Here is a 15,275-nt window from a genome sequence, read left to right on the forward strand (position 1 = left end):
GTTAATCCAATAGAGGATAAACACATAAATCCTAGCAGGATAGTGTGCGAGAAGAAAAACGACTAAGAGATGAACGGTTTATAGGCACATGCCCGGAACCAAAATTCAAGAAGCAGTTAAGGGTTTTTTGTGGGTCTTGAGCTCAGGAGAGTGAGAAACCTCACACTTGTTCCCCCTCAGGACAGGGTGGTTCGTCTGACTTGCAGATTTTCCCCCTGCTACACCAAAAGAAAAAAAAACTTATCCACTACTTTCTCCATCATTTTTAGAAGAAACGATGTTAAGCAAATGGGTCTCAAGGATCGAGGGTCAGTCCCGTTCTTTTTCCCTACTCTTGAAATGAAGGGTACTTTTGCCCTTCTCCATCTTCTTGGTATTTGACCCAATGCCAAGCTGCTCCTTGTGATATTCAGTAGATGAGGGAGGATCTCCTCCACTCCTTTCTGCAGGAGTATCGGGAACACCCCATCCACTCCTGGAGATTTATATGGCTGAAAGGTGCCTATTGCCCATTCAAGTCGTTGCCTTGTGAATATTTTCCTAGTAATGTCCCAGTCCTCCTTACGGGAGTTCTTCGTGTGCTTCTATTCTTCTATTCATTGCTGTTTCAGTAATACTTATTGGTTCACTACCTGGGAAGTGTGTTTTGAGAAGAAGACTGGCCCGTTCTTTCTCTCCTTCAGTGTAAGAACCATCTGGCTTCTTAAGCGACATAATGGGGTTAGTTCCCCCTTTTGCCACGACCTTCGGAAGTCTGGCTGCTGTGGCAGCGGAAGTGATATTTTCACAAAAGGCTTGAAAATTAAGTCGTTTGGCCTTCCTGGTATCCGTGTTGTACTGAGTGAGTTCCTCAGTATACCCTTGCCAGTTACTGTCTCGTTTGGCTCTATTAAGGAACCGACGGACTTCGTTTCCGAGGTTTGACAGTTTGTCATTCCACCAAGGTGCTTCTTTACTTGATCGAGTCTTGGTCAATGGGCAGCTAGAGTGAAAAGCCTCCATCATTGCCTCACCGACCTGCTCTACATGTTGCTCCAAATCGTAATGACGGTGTTTTTCCCGCCCTATTCCGATTTGTTTTGAATTATTTTTGAGATTGCTCCTGTAAAGAAACCAATCTGTCATTCTGGGATTCCGAATCAAGGGGAGCGAGGTTATATTTCCCTCCACCTTAAACTCGATAATTCTATGGTCAGAGAGTGAAGGTTCGTTCATCACTCTCCAGGAAGTGACATTTTTCCTGGCAGCGACATTAACAATTGTCACGTCCAGGACTTCTTATCTCGTTCTCGTGGCAGTTGGTGTAGTCCCTACATTTAATGTCTCGAAATATTTGTCTCTAACGTTGTTGTTCGTGCTTCCCCAAATAGTGCGTTGGCATCACATCCAATTATAATTGGCAACTTCTTGCTGTTGCAGTATCGTACTAGCCGCTGTAGTGTGCAGATGCTATGACAATGTCCCCGTCTTGGATTTAGAATTTTTGATGAGGATGTTTCCTCTTGGTCCAGGTGTTTGCTAAGACCCCCCTCACTCCATTGGCCCGCGATACACGACCATAGACAGCCAAGAAGCGTTGGTATAACAGGATGGTCCCGAGGTTAGCTCGAGACCCCATCCTGGTGCAATCCCTTGGCCACGACACTACAGCCGGGACAGGAGAAGATGGTCCGCGGCAAAATATTTAAAAGGCTGCCAGTTGAGGTTTTGGACACAACGAGCCGATTTTATTTCCTTGCTGGCCTCCTCCTCATATAAAATCATCGTTAGAGGTCGTCCTCCTATCCGCCACCTGGAGACGCGCCGGGCCGGTGCTTCACCCCCCCACACTATACGAGCATACACACTAGTACGTGCAACCCGGCTGGGTTCAAGATCTTACAGAACATTGAAATTTTCTTCTCGGATTGATGAAATCATCAGAGAGTGTTGAGAGGCCATCTGGAAAACTTGTCAACCGATTTACATGCCAGAACCAAACAAAGACGAATGGGAACGCTTCAGCGCTGATTTTTGAATCATGCGCATTATGACGTGGGCCCACATGTTCCCACGTCACGTCAGAGTAATGTGTATGGGTATGTTAGGTGTCATTCTCGATGCCAAGTTGTCGTTCAATGCACATGTTGGCTATATAGTCAGTGCTTGTAACAGGTCTTTAGGATTCATATGTAGAATATGCACAGATTTCGATGATGCGGCTGCTATCAAGTGGGTGTTTTTTGCGTTCGTCTACTCCAAGTCAAACATTGAAAGTTCCATCTTGACTACAGTCATAATAAAGAAAGGTTGGAGGTAATACAGAATAGGTTCGTAAGGTTTCTGCACTTCAAATTGACTAAAGTATATGTTACAACTGGCATCTCTCAGGTTCTTTCTGTTTTCCAAGTGTATTTTAGTATTAAGTGGAATTGTGGATATTTTATATGGAATGTCTTCTGTTTATATTATATCCCAAATTTGAAATAAATAAATAAACAAATCACCTTCTATATACCAAACGAAGGCACTCAGGCGACTTAAAGTTCTCGATACGAGTCCAGCATGATGACATTAATTTATGGTATCCGTTTATCGCATTAATCCCGCGACACCCTGTATAACCACCATTTTTATTTATTCAAATCTAAACAGAGTTATTTTTTGAAAAACTAGGGAACTATTAAAGATAAAGAGCTGAAATTTCATACTCATACCAATGGCCAGAATCCACGCAATTAAACAAGAACCTCATCATTAGTTAGCAATATTAAAAACACCAACGCCCCAAATGAGATTCACCTGCCTGGGCAAGACCAGCTAGAAGAAATTGAGTTCGAAAGTTCATATTCCAACGCAAGTGAGTCTGAAAATCAGGACGATAGGGAAGAATTCCGCTGACAAATTGATTTTGATATGAGAAGATATGTTGCTGAGTTTGAAGGAACAAATCCGCTTAATTGAATAGCAATTCCTTGTCTCACTACATCCAAGAAATCATCAGTCGTAATTGACATCTTGAATAAGGAGGTTTCAGTCCCATCAAGTTACAATTTCAATATGAAAAAAAAAAAACATGTTGGCAGTTGTTGTGAAAAAATTTGAATAGAGAAGTCATCGTCCGTCATGTTTGAAGAATTGAAAAGAAACAAAAAACGTTCAAAGTTGAGTTTTTAGCGATACATTGGTCTGGATCTTATTGATATTTGCAGAGATCATCCAGTGCAGGAGTTACATATCCCAGCCCGTGACAAGGATGCTGACCAAGCATCTACGGATCCAAGGAATCTTTTTTTTTGTCATTATAAATAAGGTACAGGGCCACTCATTAATCAGTCTTGAGTAGGTCATAGATTAATTGAACAGAGAATAGATAGCTCACTCGAGAAATACAGTGACTGTAACGAGACAGTGGTGACAATTGTGGTCTCGTTTTTCATCGTTTTAGCAAGAATATGGCGGATTTGGTCACGTGACGTGACGTGAGCCAATCCGCATTCCGAATTAGAGATCATAGCATCGAAATCTGTGCTTCTTAGCCGCCATATTCTTGCTAAATTTCCAATTGTCGCCACTGTATTTAATAGAGTCACTGTATCGAGAAACAAGCCTCAGCGCCATCTCTTTTTACGGTACAGGTACTAATTTGAAAAAATAAATGAATTGAAAAGGATTCTATAGCGCAAATTCCAAATTTTCTTGTAATAATAATCCAGGCTAGACAAAGATCTTTGAAAGATTTCCAAAGGAAAATATGAGAAAGATTCGCATTAACTGTTGATTGCGAAATTGTTTTCAATGAAGAATGAGACCGAATACGAATCTTCTTCGATTTTCAGTAGGTACTCGTATTCTCGAATATGTTCAAAGCTACTGCACTTCCTTTTCTTTTAGAGTAGTATCACCAAAAATATGGATAATATCTCTGAGCACTTTTCTGTCTCTTCACTTGATCATATTCAATCCAATCCATTTCATTGACAATATTTCACATAAAACTTGAAATGAATTCTCTAGCTTTCGAATGATTTCATTGAAGTTTTTGAAGTCTGATTATGTTTCCATGGAAACGATTTCATCATGAACGCGGTCTCAAAGATTATAGAGTAGAAAGATAGGAACCGCCCTCATATCGCTAGTACTAAAAACCTTAGAATATAGAATAACAGGAAGGAGCATATTGCTCATTTCAATTTGACCGGAATAGAGGAGAAATATGGCCGACATATATTTCCGTTTCAACAGTGGCGTAGGACAATGAAGTTTCCAAAAAACTAACTTCAATAGACAGTTGATTCTAATTAATCAAAAAAATTAGTAAAGCACTGACGTAAAGTCAGAAGCTTTTTCACGCTCTTTCAAATTAATAATCAAAGCGGAAATTCACCCCGCCTAACACAGCTTGGCTATATACTTAATGGTTTTAAGGTCTATGACTTAACATCACCTACGCTCATGGAGTGTTATTGTCATGGGATAACCTTGTTATGTCATGAAATTCAGAAACTCATAATTAATACCTGATATTCAGCTTAAAAAATCACCTACCTATGAATTATTCACGCTAAAATATCCAAAATCTTCATTTCCAGCAAATTTCAAGAATCCAAATTGCCAAAATTAAGTTAAAACATCACTTTGTTCATTTGGCCACAGATAACAGAATCATTTGACTTCCAAGTCTGCCACTTTTAAAATCAGAACTTGGAAGACCAATATGGCCGTTTCCGTCGCACAGTTCCCGTCACATTTATTCGAAAAAGCTCCTTCCTGATATTCTATGTTCCAAGCTAAAAACCGACTACATTTTGGCCAGTGAAAACACGCGTGACAATGAGATGGCGCTAAAAACGCACTGTCAATACAGGAAAACTTTTTGATAACAGTTTTCTGTTTTTTAAATGAGGGGCGCGAAATTCGAATTCTATTTCTCGTATTGCATTCCAACATTGACTTTGTTTCTATCAGAAAAAAAAACATCCTGAGCGACAAAACAAAAGTATGGTTTTGTTTTGTGATCAGGATGTTAGTTTTCATCTAAACATTGTTTGGAATCAATTAATATCAACGAAAAACGCTGTTGGATGTGCTATATGTTTATTTGCAATTCATAAAAAATTTACAAAAATTGAAATAGTGGGCAATAAATGAAGCTTTAACTAGGACACTAAAGTATATGGTGATCTGTTATACGTCGAAGGTGTTGTTTCTGTACAAAAGGTTGTTTTGAATTAATGAACTTAGTTGAATTTGTAAAATATACATATATCAGAAATTAATACAAACCAATATACCATCGTAGCATACATATTCCAGTTACTTACATATGTAGGTATTATTTAAAGAATTTTCAGAACAACACTAAAAAAAACCTTACAGATATATGCAAGACATGTATCTCAGTATAGTTTCTTGGTACTTTTTTTATGATTTCCTTATGATATGGTACCTTCATGACACAATATACAAATTGATTAATGAATGAACAAAACACTCACAGCAGGTTTCATAAAACTTTGACTTTCTAAACAACAATTTGACTGTCACTCGTTTCCCAAATGGAAATCAATAAAACCTCTGCATTTCTGAATATATTGAAAGAATAGCAATTGAGAATCATTGAATGGACCTATAAAGATCATAATTTCCCCTTAATAGGCCGTTCATGCAAGGGATGCTTTCTGCATACAACAATTTACGTCGATGAACAGTTCTCAATTGACCTGCAGTAAAATGTTCATTGCACATGGTGTAGTAAGTAGTGTTTGCTGAGAATTATATCCACTTCGGAGCACTGAAAATTAGAATCAATGAATGACCGATTCACATGTTACGACTTTTAATACTTACGCTTCCATTTTCCTTAGTTGAGTAAAAAACTTAATCACGTAAAATACATTTTATTATTTGATCCACCGTTCTCCACCATTGAATAATTTTCGAACAATATTTTGATGTTTTCACCAAGAAATAAGACAAAAATATTCAAAAATCAGCATTAAGAACGAGCTAGATAAACAAAAAGCGGAATGAGAATCAAAACATTCAAAACCTCTTTGATCAAAATTAACGTCTGAAATCTTGAAAAATTTCATATATTTCTGCAAATGGCACTCAAATTAATATTTGAACCAGTCCTAGCGTCTTAAAAACACGCGTTACACACAGATGGCGCTCAAATCGCTTTAGTAGCCTCGTTTCCCATCTTTCTACTCTATAATCTTTGCGCGGTCTTTCGAACTTTTCTTCAGCTTTATCGCCAATATCCGAAACTTAGCTGAGTCAATTGGAATTGGGGTTGATGCAAATTAGAATAAGACGATCCTAAAGAAAGTCCGCTCAATTAGTTGTCTGAAAACTGAAAAGTTAGGTGAAACGGACATTATTCGTGTCGAACTCAGTAGATCACGATCATTCACGAGTGGTTATGATCTGCTTGCCCCGAATGTAACGACATCTAACCATCACTTTTAGAATAATTTTTCGTGTTTAGTGTACCATCCCAACAGATGGCGCCAGATACAAGAGTGGTTCATCTATATTATTTAGTTAATTTATCGACTAAGTCTTCGCGATTTATTATACGAATCATTCGTCACAATTATCACATGCACATAGTCATATCAGCTCAGTTGTTTTTCCTGAATGCATTCTATAATGTTTTTTTTCACATTCATCATTTCTCGTATTGTGACGTTCGGTATATGTTGTAGTTTGGAAATTCTGGCCGCTCGACGCCAAAAGCCATTTCTAGAGCTAATAAATCTTTTTTCAATTCTTGATGTTACCTGTCAAGTTTCATATCCATACAAAACTACACTTTTGAAAATGGCGTCGAATATTTAATGTTTCTTTTCTCTTAATACTTCACCGGACCATAATACGGAATTCAGTTAGGGTCCGACTGAAACTAGTTTTTACGGCCGAAACCGAAACCGAATTTCGGCTGCGGTCTCAGTTTCAGCCGAAAACGAAACCGAAACCGAAACTTCAATAATGCCATGTTTCCGTGGAAGAAAATTCATCATGATCAGTCATTATTTTTCAGTTACATAATAATAATCTCGATAATCTGATCTTAAAACTGATAATCAATATAAATAAATAAACATATAATTATTTTTTGAATCCAGTGAATAATTTGTGGTTTTAAAAAAATGTCGAAATGAAATGAGTAATTCCTTCCATATCTTTCCAATTTCATTAAACTTCGAATTACACACACTAGTGGAAAACATGAAATGAAGAATGCAAACAGAAATATTTTTTCTCAATATTTTTAATTGTACGAGAATATTCTTTCAACTTTAGGAAAAGAGAATATCTTCTAAATTTTGCTCATTTTGATGACTATCTTGTCAATGAATAAAAGTTAACTCAGAATGCCGATCAAATAAGCTGTAGAGATCTTTATTCAACGTTATTTAACGACAACCAGTGGCGGATTTGCCTTGAGGCCAAAAGTAGGCCTGATAGGGCGGCTGTTCGTGACAAAAACAGAGTAGGTGAAAATAATTTGACTAAATTCAACAGGGCTAAGTGTCTAGCGGGTTGCAAATCCGCTATTGACGACAATGTGAATGATATTGTAGATTTTATTTCATATACATGATGTGAATGAAACGAATAGAAAATGAGACTTTTGTCTTCGTCTTCTTCTATCGTTTTGAGATAATGTTGTAATTTATAGGTCATAATAGCCGTACCGAAATTTAGCAGCAAACAGCACTAATGCAAAGTTCGCTGCGCCAAGACCAGTCACGCAAATGATTCGATATCATCCAGCGAGGACAATTACAATGAGCGCATACGCGATGAATAACGAAAGAGTAACAATTCTATGGATAACTCTTAGCAGCGCAGCTGCACCGAACTCAGTTTCGGTTACGGCTGTAGTTTCGGCTGGATTTTGGCCGAAAACGAAACTGATCCGAAACCTGTTTTTTTGGCCGAAACTAGGCCGAAAACGAAACCGAAAGTTCGGTCGGACTCTAAATTCAGTGCTCCAATTATTTTCTTTCCTTTTATTATCCGTTCTTCTATCTCTGGTTCGGTTCGACCGGTGCTTGTAATTTTTGTTCCTAGATAAGTGTATTCCTCAGCGGTTGTTATCCGTCTTCCATCTTGAAGCTGCAAATCCTCTGTTTCTGATCCTATACAGACAAATTTGGTTTTCTGCATGATGACACTCAAACCCCACCTTTCATATTCCAAGATTAAACGGCGTGTCATGTAGTCCAAATCATCTTTGTCTTGTGAAATTACAACCTGGTCGTCAGCAAAGTGTAGGGTGTATAATGTTGTTTCGTCATTCAGTTGGATACCCATTCTGTGGCACGATCTTTTCCACTGTCTCAATGCTTCATTCCAATAGATCTTAAACAGCATTGGTGATAAACTGCAACCTTGCCTTAATCCCTTTGTTATAATAAAGGAAGGAGATAACTGGTTATTGATCTTGATCCTTGAGGTGGAGTTTGCACACAGCTGTTGTAATGCTTGTATTTACGTCATAATAACAGAGGTCTTTTCGAGCACCTGCCAAAGTTTACTTAAAGGGACATTGTCGTACGCTTTTGTCAAGTCGACAAATAGCAGATGTGTCTCTCTACCTGTTGCCATTTTTTTCTCAGTTAGCTGGCTGAGAGTGAAAATATGGTCTATGCATGATCGTCCCGCTCTGAATCCTGCTTGTTGTTCCAACTCATAAGGCTGATATTCTTTTTCAATTAGATTTTTCAGGATTTTTCCATGCAACCTGCTGAAAGTGCTAGTCACTGAAATACACCGATAATTATTGCAGTCTTACTACCTTTTTATGTATTGGAGTTATCCAATCTTCTTTCCATTCATCTGGTACACTTTCCCCATTCAGATATTTACTAAACAAAATGCTAAGCATATATTGCAACTTTTTTGTCCCATTTTTTATTAGTTCCGCTGGAATTCCTCCAGGACCAGCAGCTCGCTTGTTTTTCATGGTTTTCATTACGCTAGCCACCATTCTTTTAGGGATATTGGCTGTGTATTAGTTCTCGTCACTTATTGTTTTCTCAAATTTCTTAGGAGCCTCCATGCTTTCGAAGATTCACTTCTACCCATACAGGGTCTTTCACGAGGAACCTCACCCATATTTATACGGAAAACTACTGAAAATCATTGAAAGCTACCGCATTGGAAGCATTAGGCAAGGATGAACCAAGACATAATTTTACAAACAGCAATTCAACATGGAATGAAGGGCAGGAAGCACAAAAAGGGATCAAACAAAACGCATACCATGCCTGGCTAAATACCAAAAAAGAGGATGACAGGATAATTTACAGGAGAGAGCAGTCAAAATTTAGAAAGATGATAATAGATAATAAGAATGAAACATGGGATCGTATGTGTGGTGATGTGGAGACTTATACAGGGTCTTTCACGAAGAACCTCACCCATATTTATACGGGAAACTACTGAACGTATTTTCATGAAATTCAGCACTTATAAGTATTTCACGATGCTGATGAAATCTAAAATATTTTCTGTGTATAGTTTTCTTAACGAAAGATCCGACATTTCTCAAGTTTGTCATGGTTCTGTTAATGGTATCTCTCGTTGGTCTGGGTCGGTCAGGAAACCTCTCAATGAACAGTGGAATCGTTCTATCTACAACTTTATTACATTCTCCATGAAGTAGAATGAGATTTAAATAATCTTCATTGGTAAACTTAGGCATAGTGATCGATTTTATAACTTAATACGAATTATCACCAAATTAATAGTAAACACAAAATGCTACTGAATAAAGAGGAATTTGGCAGATGTAATTAATGATATCTATCATTAAAAAAAAAAGAATGTAAAACATGGTAAGTTTTTGCATATGGTTCATAAGGAATTATTTATTTATCACTGGATAGAAAACCGATGGCCGATTAGTTGAAATAAAGAGGTTTCCGATACAAATTCGAATTTATTTAGGAACAACCTGTAACTTTTTTCTCTTGCATATTAGGGTAGTAAAATCTAAAACATGGTTTAAGTAACAGTTCCTGAAAATTTCATCTTTTTGGCGTGAAGGGAAAAGAAATAGCTGAAAATTCAAGACGAAAAACAGTTTTTTGTGAATAACTCAGAAAATATCCACTTTAGGGCAAGGGTGTGATGCATACACTCACATTATTTTTTAACGTATATTCAATATCTGCCATAAAAAAATGGGGTTCTAATTTGAAAAAATTGATTTTTCACGATTTTGTCATCCCTAACTTTGAAAGCGATTTTTTCTCCCCCTGTATCATGAATCGCGAACAAGTTATTCTTGTTTCAGCGGAGCTCTATTTTCGATTTTTTTTTTCGAATTTTCCAACCAAAACTGAAAAATGTTACATCAAAATAACTTGAAATTTTCTAAGGAATCTATTTCTGCAATAAAAAAATGGTGTTCTAATTTGAAAAACTGAAGTTGACGTCATTTCCGGAAAAACCGGAGTTGCTCATGCCTTGAAAATATTTTAGATTTCATCAGCATCGTGAAATACTTATAAGTGCTGAATTTCATGAAAATACGTTCAGTAGTTTCCAGTATAAATATGGGTGAGGTTCTTCGTGAAAGACCCTGTATAAGTCTCCACATCACCACACATACGATCCCATGTTTCATTCTTATTATCTATTATCATCTTTCTGAATTTTGACCGCTCTCTCCTGTAAATTATCCTGTCATCCTCTTTTTTGGTATTTAGCCAGGCATGGTATGCGTTTTGTTTGATCCCTTTTTGTGCTTCCAGCCCTTCATTCCATGTTGAAGTGCTGTTTGTAAAATTATGTCTTGGTTCATCCTTGCCTAATGCTTCCAATGCGGTAGCTTTCAGTGATTCTGTGATGTGTGAATAAAGGATGATTGTGTCCTGTTCTAAAACACGTAGATCTAGTCTGGTATAGCCCCTTTGTAATTTTATCATAGAATCCCTGTATCTTATATTTAGTCTCAGCTGATGTCTGCTCCAGGTTGTCTTCAGCGCTTTCAGTTCGTGGTAACCGCCTGAAAAATATCTCAATGGAACCCTTCAGCAGGTAGTGGTCTGATACACACTCCACACATCTGTACACCCTAACATATCCTACTTTCCGTGGTGTTTCTCCTCTCAATATGATGTAATCTATAATATAATCGATCTCAACTGTCTTGTATCCTGGTACCCTGTAAACTTGTGAATGTCTCTATGTGGAAAAAAACCATTCATAATCTTCAGATTAAATTGTCTGCAAATATCTATAGTTCTTTGATCGTTGTTGTTGAGCACATCTTCGCCATATCTTCCTACTATTTGGTCGTTGTATCTCTTACCAGTTCTGGCATTCATATCTTCCATAAGAATGACTTCTCTATGTTGGCCAATTGTTGACAAAACTTGCTCCAATTTTGAATAAAAGGTGTCTTTCTCTTCCACAATGGCATCATCGTTAGGTACTATTATGGTAGCTTTGTGTCCATAAATGATTAGGTTCACTGTGACTATTCTCTCATTTACAGCTTCCCAGCCTCTCAACTGTTTTTTGTATGTTTTGTTTACAAGAATTGATACCCCCTTCGCTGCTCTAGCAGACTTGGATACTCCAGATATGAACATAATTTCCTAGATCTTCTATTACTGATCCTTTCTTTTTTGTTTCCGTCAGAACCGCCATAGATATATAATATGTAATTGTTTCAGTCCTTTCAATATATCTTCCGTTTTCCCTCTTAATCCTTGCACATTCCTTGTTCCGAAATTCAAAATCCTTGTCCTTTGCCGTGGTCGTACTCCTTTATATCCATCCTGGTTCCGAGGCTTCATATTGGGCTTTTTAGCGAATTATTTTTTTACGTATGGTAGGGAAATGGCCTACCGCTTCAACCCTCCTCCTTTGCCCGGGGCTTGGGACCGTCAACAGTGAGGACAAGCTACTCAATCCACCCATCACTACTGCAGGCGGAGTTATTATCATACATTGTAATATTTGAAATAAAATAATTACAGTTTTTGTGACGTTCTACCCAGAAACCTGCAAAAACCCGAACCTTTCATCCATTTGGTCCATCCAGGAAACCGCATGGAGTTTGCATTGTTTGCTCAGTGGTGAGTTTTACTGATATATTGATTTTGGGGCTTGAAAGAAAAATCATGATATTCTCAGGACTGTCCTGAAAATATTTATATTTCATAAGTCGTCTGAAAAGCTTTCTGAAGTAAACAAACCCATAAAATTTGATCGAAATCAAATTTAGGCCAATGTTTTTGAACACCCCGTATCTCCTAAACTAATAGCCTTAGGATACAAAACAAGCAACTTTTTGGGAGGCCTGGATATCTATTATCACTATTAGGCTATGGCCAAGTACTCATGAAACGCTATCCTATACGATTTCATTGTTAAATGTAGGATATAGGTTATATATTGTTAACCAATGTATCTTCCCTATGTTATAAATCCCACCTTACCATGGCTCATTTCTGTTTGTGTAGGAAGGGATGAATCACTTTGACCAGTCCCTTTGTATCCCTGTCTTTGGTAGTTATAATGAATTGTCAGTTATAGTGATAAACAGTTTATATATTGATATTTAGAAATACATTACTTACACATACTTTCCCAATTTTGTTCATCCGTGAAATTGTCTCGATAGGTTTTACCCGTGCACACAAATCTATATAAAACGCTTTCAGAAATCTTGAACTCGATCAACAACTACCAATTTGTTATTGTTGATTTCTGAAATAATTACTATCGATGGTACTGGGGGTAATTTTGGTATTACCAACGGGAAGACAACTTTTTACTTTTCTCCTTATGATCGTCTTGTTTCAGAGTGCCTTTTACTTGAAATCATTGAATGTGCAAGACGATCCTTACAATGAATCTGTAGTTTTGGCTGGTCCAGGAAATATCAGGAAGAAAACCTCCAACTTAACATCCATACTAGAAGTTCCTATTGGTTGTGATGGAAGAATTTTTCCCCAATATACTGCTATACTTCATCAACTCAATCACCAAGCAATAGAAGGAACTATTTCAGAAGTTATTAGGTTACCCATTGTTGGATGGAAGATTAAAGTTTATCATAACGTAGCTGTGAGGGAAAGAAGGCAGGCTTTAGAGCAAATTCCTGACGGAGGTAGGTTCAGTTTTGAGGATTTTTCAATTTCACCGTTAGAAAGTCGTTAGAACATGGAGTGTTCATTGAAACTCAACTCAATTGATTGAATTTTTCAGCGGCATTTTCATTGAAAATACTATATAAAAAATATTACGTGGTACCTAATTCATGCACACAGAAAATGTCCAGTACTTCAATTTTCAAAAAATTTTTTTCCAGCGTCCCTCAATTTTTTATGCATGCACGCATTCTTTATGTGTGATCTGTCATATCTTACCAAGTATCGTGAAGCTTCCTCAAATTATTGAATCAGCACTATCAATCGACAATCAATCCACAACGAGATCCACAACTTATCGATGTCGGATTCGAATGTCGGAAATCTAATTGTACCCGACACTTGAAGGTAGGGCCGCGAAAAGATGGGAAAAGGGGATTACTGTCGAGTTATGCCCAGCAGTAGTACCACAAGCTCACGCCAAACATTCTCGACAGTGATCTCATTTCCTCATCTCATCATACTTGTCATTTGATGAATTAAATTAGTTTCTTAAGAAACTAATTTGATCAATTTTTACAAGTTCATTATATGTTTTCAATTAATACCCAATTAGTTAATTCAAATTACGGAAAAAGAGTTGATGCCACTTAAGATAATTCATTTTGATGCAATTTGAGTTCTAGGCGAATATTTTTTTTTTATAAAATGATTGCTTGTTTATCAGCTTGTAAAAAAGTGTCAATTGAAGGATTAATTTAGTAGTTTTCACATTATTGATTTTTTCGAATACAATTCTCAAAAAAATTTAGAAAAGATCCATTTTTTACTAATAATCAATAATAATACTAATAATAACTCTTTATTTCATATATGAAATAAATACTACATACATTACTTACTATAGTATGTAACTTAGTATGTAGACTTACATACATAAGAGAAATGGTGTCAAGCCACGATAGTTAAACCAAGTAATCATACAAACAATATGGTTCCAATTCAAATTTAAAATCCCTCACTTTTCTGTTAAACAGTTTGAAATTGTTCAGCCTCTTTATATTATCATGTAGCTTATTGAAAATCTTGATGCACATAGGAAGGGTGCTTCTCGGTTGAAGATAATCTATATATAGGATAGTGTAAATTCAAAGATCGTAGAGGGTAGTTGCTCCTAGTTGTGTGGGCTGAGAAAATATTCTTATTCTTGAAAAAGAAAACAAGAACTCAACTAAATATATACCATAGGTAGTAAGCAATTTGTTTCTTCTAAATACACCTCTACATGACTGATTGAATTTCATTTTGATCATATACCTTACAATTTACCTTTTTTGCATAACGAACAGTCTTTCTACTTCACTTCATGATACCCAAAAAATGACACCGTAGCGTAGCAAAGACTCAAAATTGGCGAAGTATTCCGTCTTCAACTTCTGAACTCTTAAATGCTCTGAAAAAGTCCTGACAACGTATCCAACTAAGTGATCTATTTGGTAAGACCACCCCAGATACCCATCAAATATACACCCAGAAACTTGACATCACCCTCAATTTTTACTTCATTACCATCTAAGGAAAGGGCACTGTCTCTTTAGATGGTAATCTAATCAATCTCTTAGTGCTGAACAGAACAGCTGATGTCTTACTATTATTCATAACTAATTTATTCTTTGCGAACCATATTTTTATTTGTTGAAATATGACTCCAACTCAGATTTAACATCATTGAAATCGAACACTCTAGTGATAGACACCCTTCGCGATCGTTCAGACAGATAAGAAGCCATCCACTTCATCACATTGCTCTTGATTACCAATCTCTCGAGCTTTTTCAATAAGAATGGCCTGAATAAACAGTCATAGGCGCTGGCCAGATCTATAACCAAACCAAGATCAAGCTTATCGTCCTCAATATGCATTGTTTTACTACTCTTTCGGTGAATTGATACAGCGAACTGAGCGTCCTACCAAGTAACCATGCTGAGAAGCGTTGGACATTACAATCATTCAAGAACTTCATCATCAATCTCTTACACATAAAATGTTCATAAATTTTCGAAAAACAAAATACTAATTGGTCTATAACAAAGATATTACACACCAAGATGGAGCATCCCTATACTGAATGCATGGAATGTTTTGTCCGCATAATAAACACTGAATGTTTAC

The 15,275-nt window shown here is 36.9% G+C and overlaps 2 protein-coding genes across 4 annotated transcripts in view; one reads left to right on the plus strand and one right to left on the minus strand.

The window, feature by feature from the left end:
* The window catches only part of LOC123307704, a 38,027-nt gene extending 25,225 nt beyond the window's left edge, over window positions 1-12,802 (minus strand). Inside the window, exon 1 of the mRNA XM_044890114.1 lies at window positions 12,591-12,802. Coding sequence (XP_044746049.1) covers window positions 12,591-12,614 — 24 coding nt within the window. The 5' untranslated portion in view covers window positions 12,615-12,802. The remainder of the gene's footprint in view (window positions 1-12,590) is intronic.
* LOC123307700 overlaps window positions 1-15,275 on the plus strand; it is a 322,483-nt gene that overhangs the window by 193,541 nt on the left and 113,667 nt on the right. For all 3 annotated transcript variants that reach the window (XM_044890107.1, XM_044890106.1, XM_044890108.1), the window contains one exon: window positions 12,817-13,123. In XM_044890107.1, coding sequence (XP_044746042.1) covers window positions 12,817-13,123 — 307 coding nt within the window. The remainder of the gene's footprint in view (window positions 1-12,816; window positions 13,124-15,275) is intronic.

This window comes from Coccinella septempunctata, chromosome 2 (assembly GCF_907165205.1).
Source record: "Coccinella septempunctata chromosome 2, icCocSept1.1, whole genome shotgun sequence".
NCBI classification, from domain to species: Eukaryota; Metazoa; Arthropoda; class Insecta; order Coleoptera; family Coccinellidae; genus Coccinella; species Coccinella septempunctata.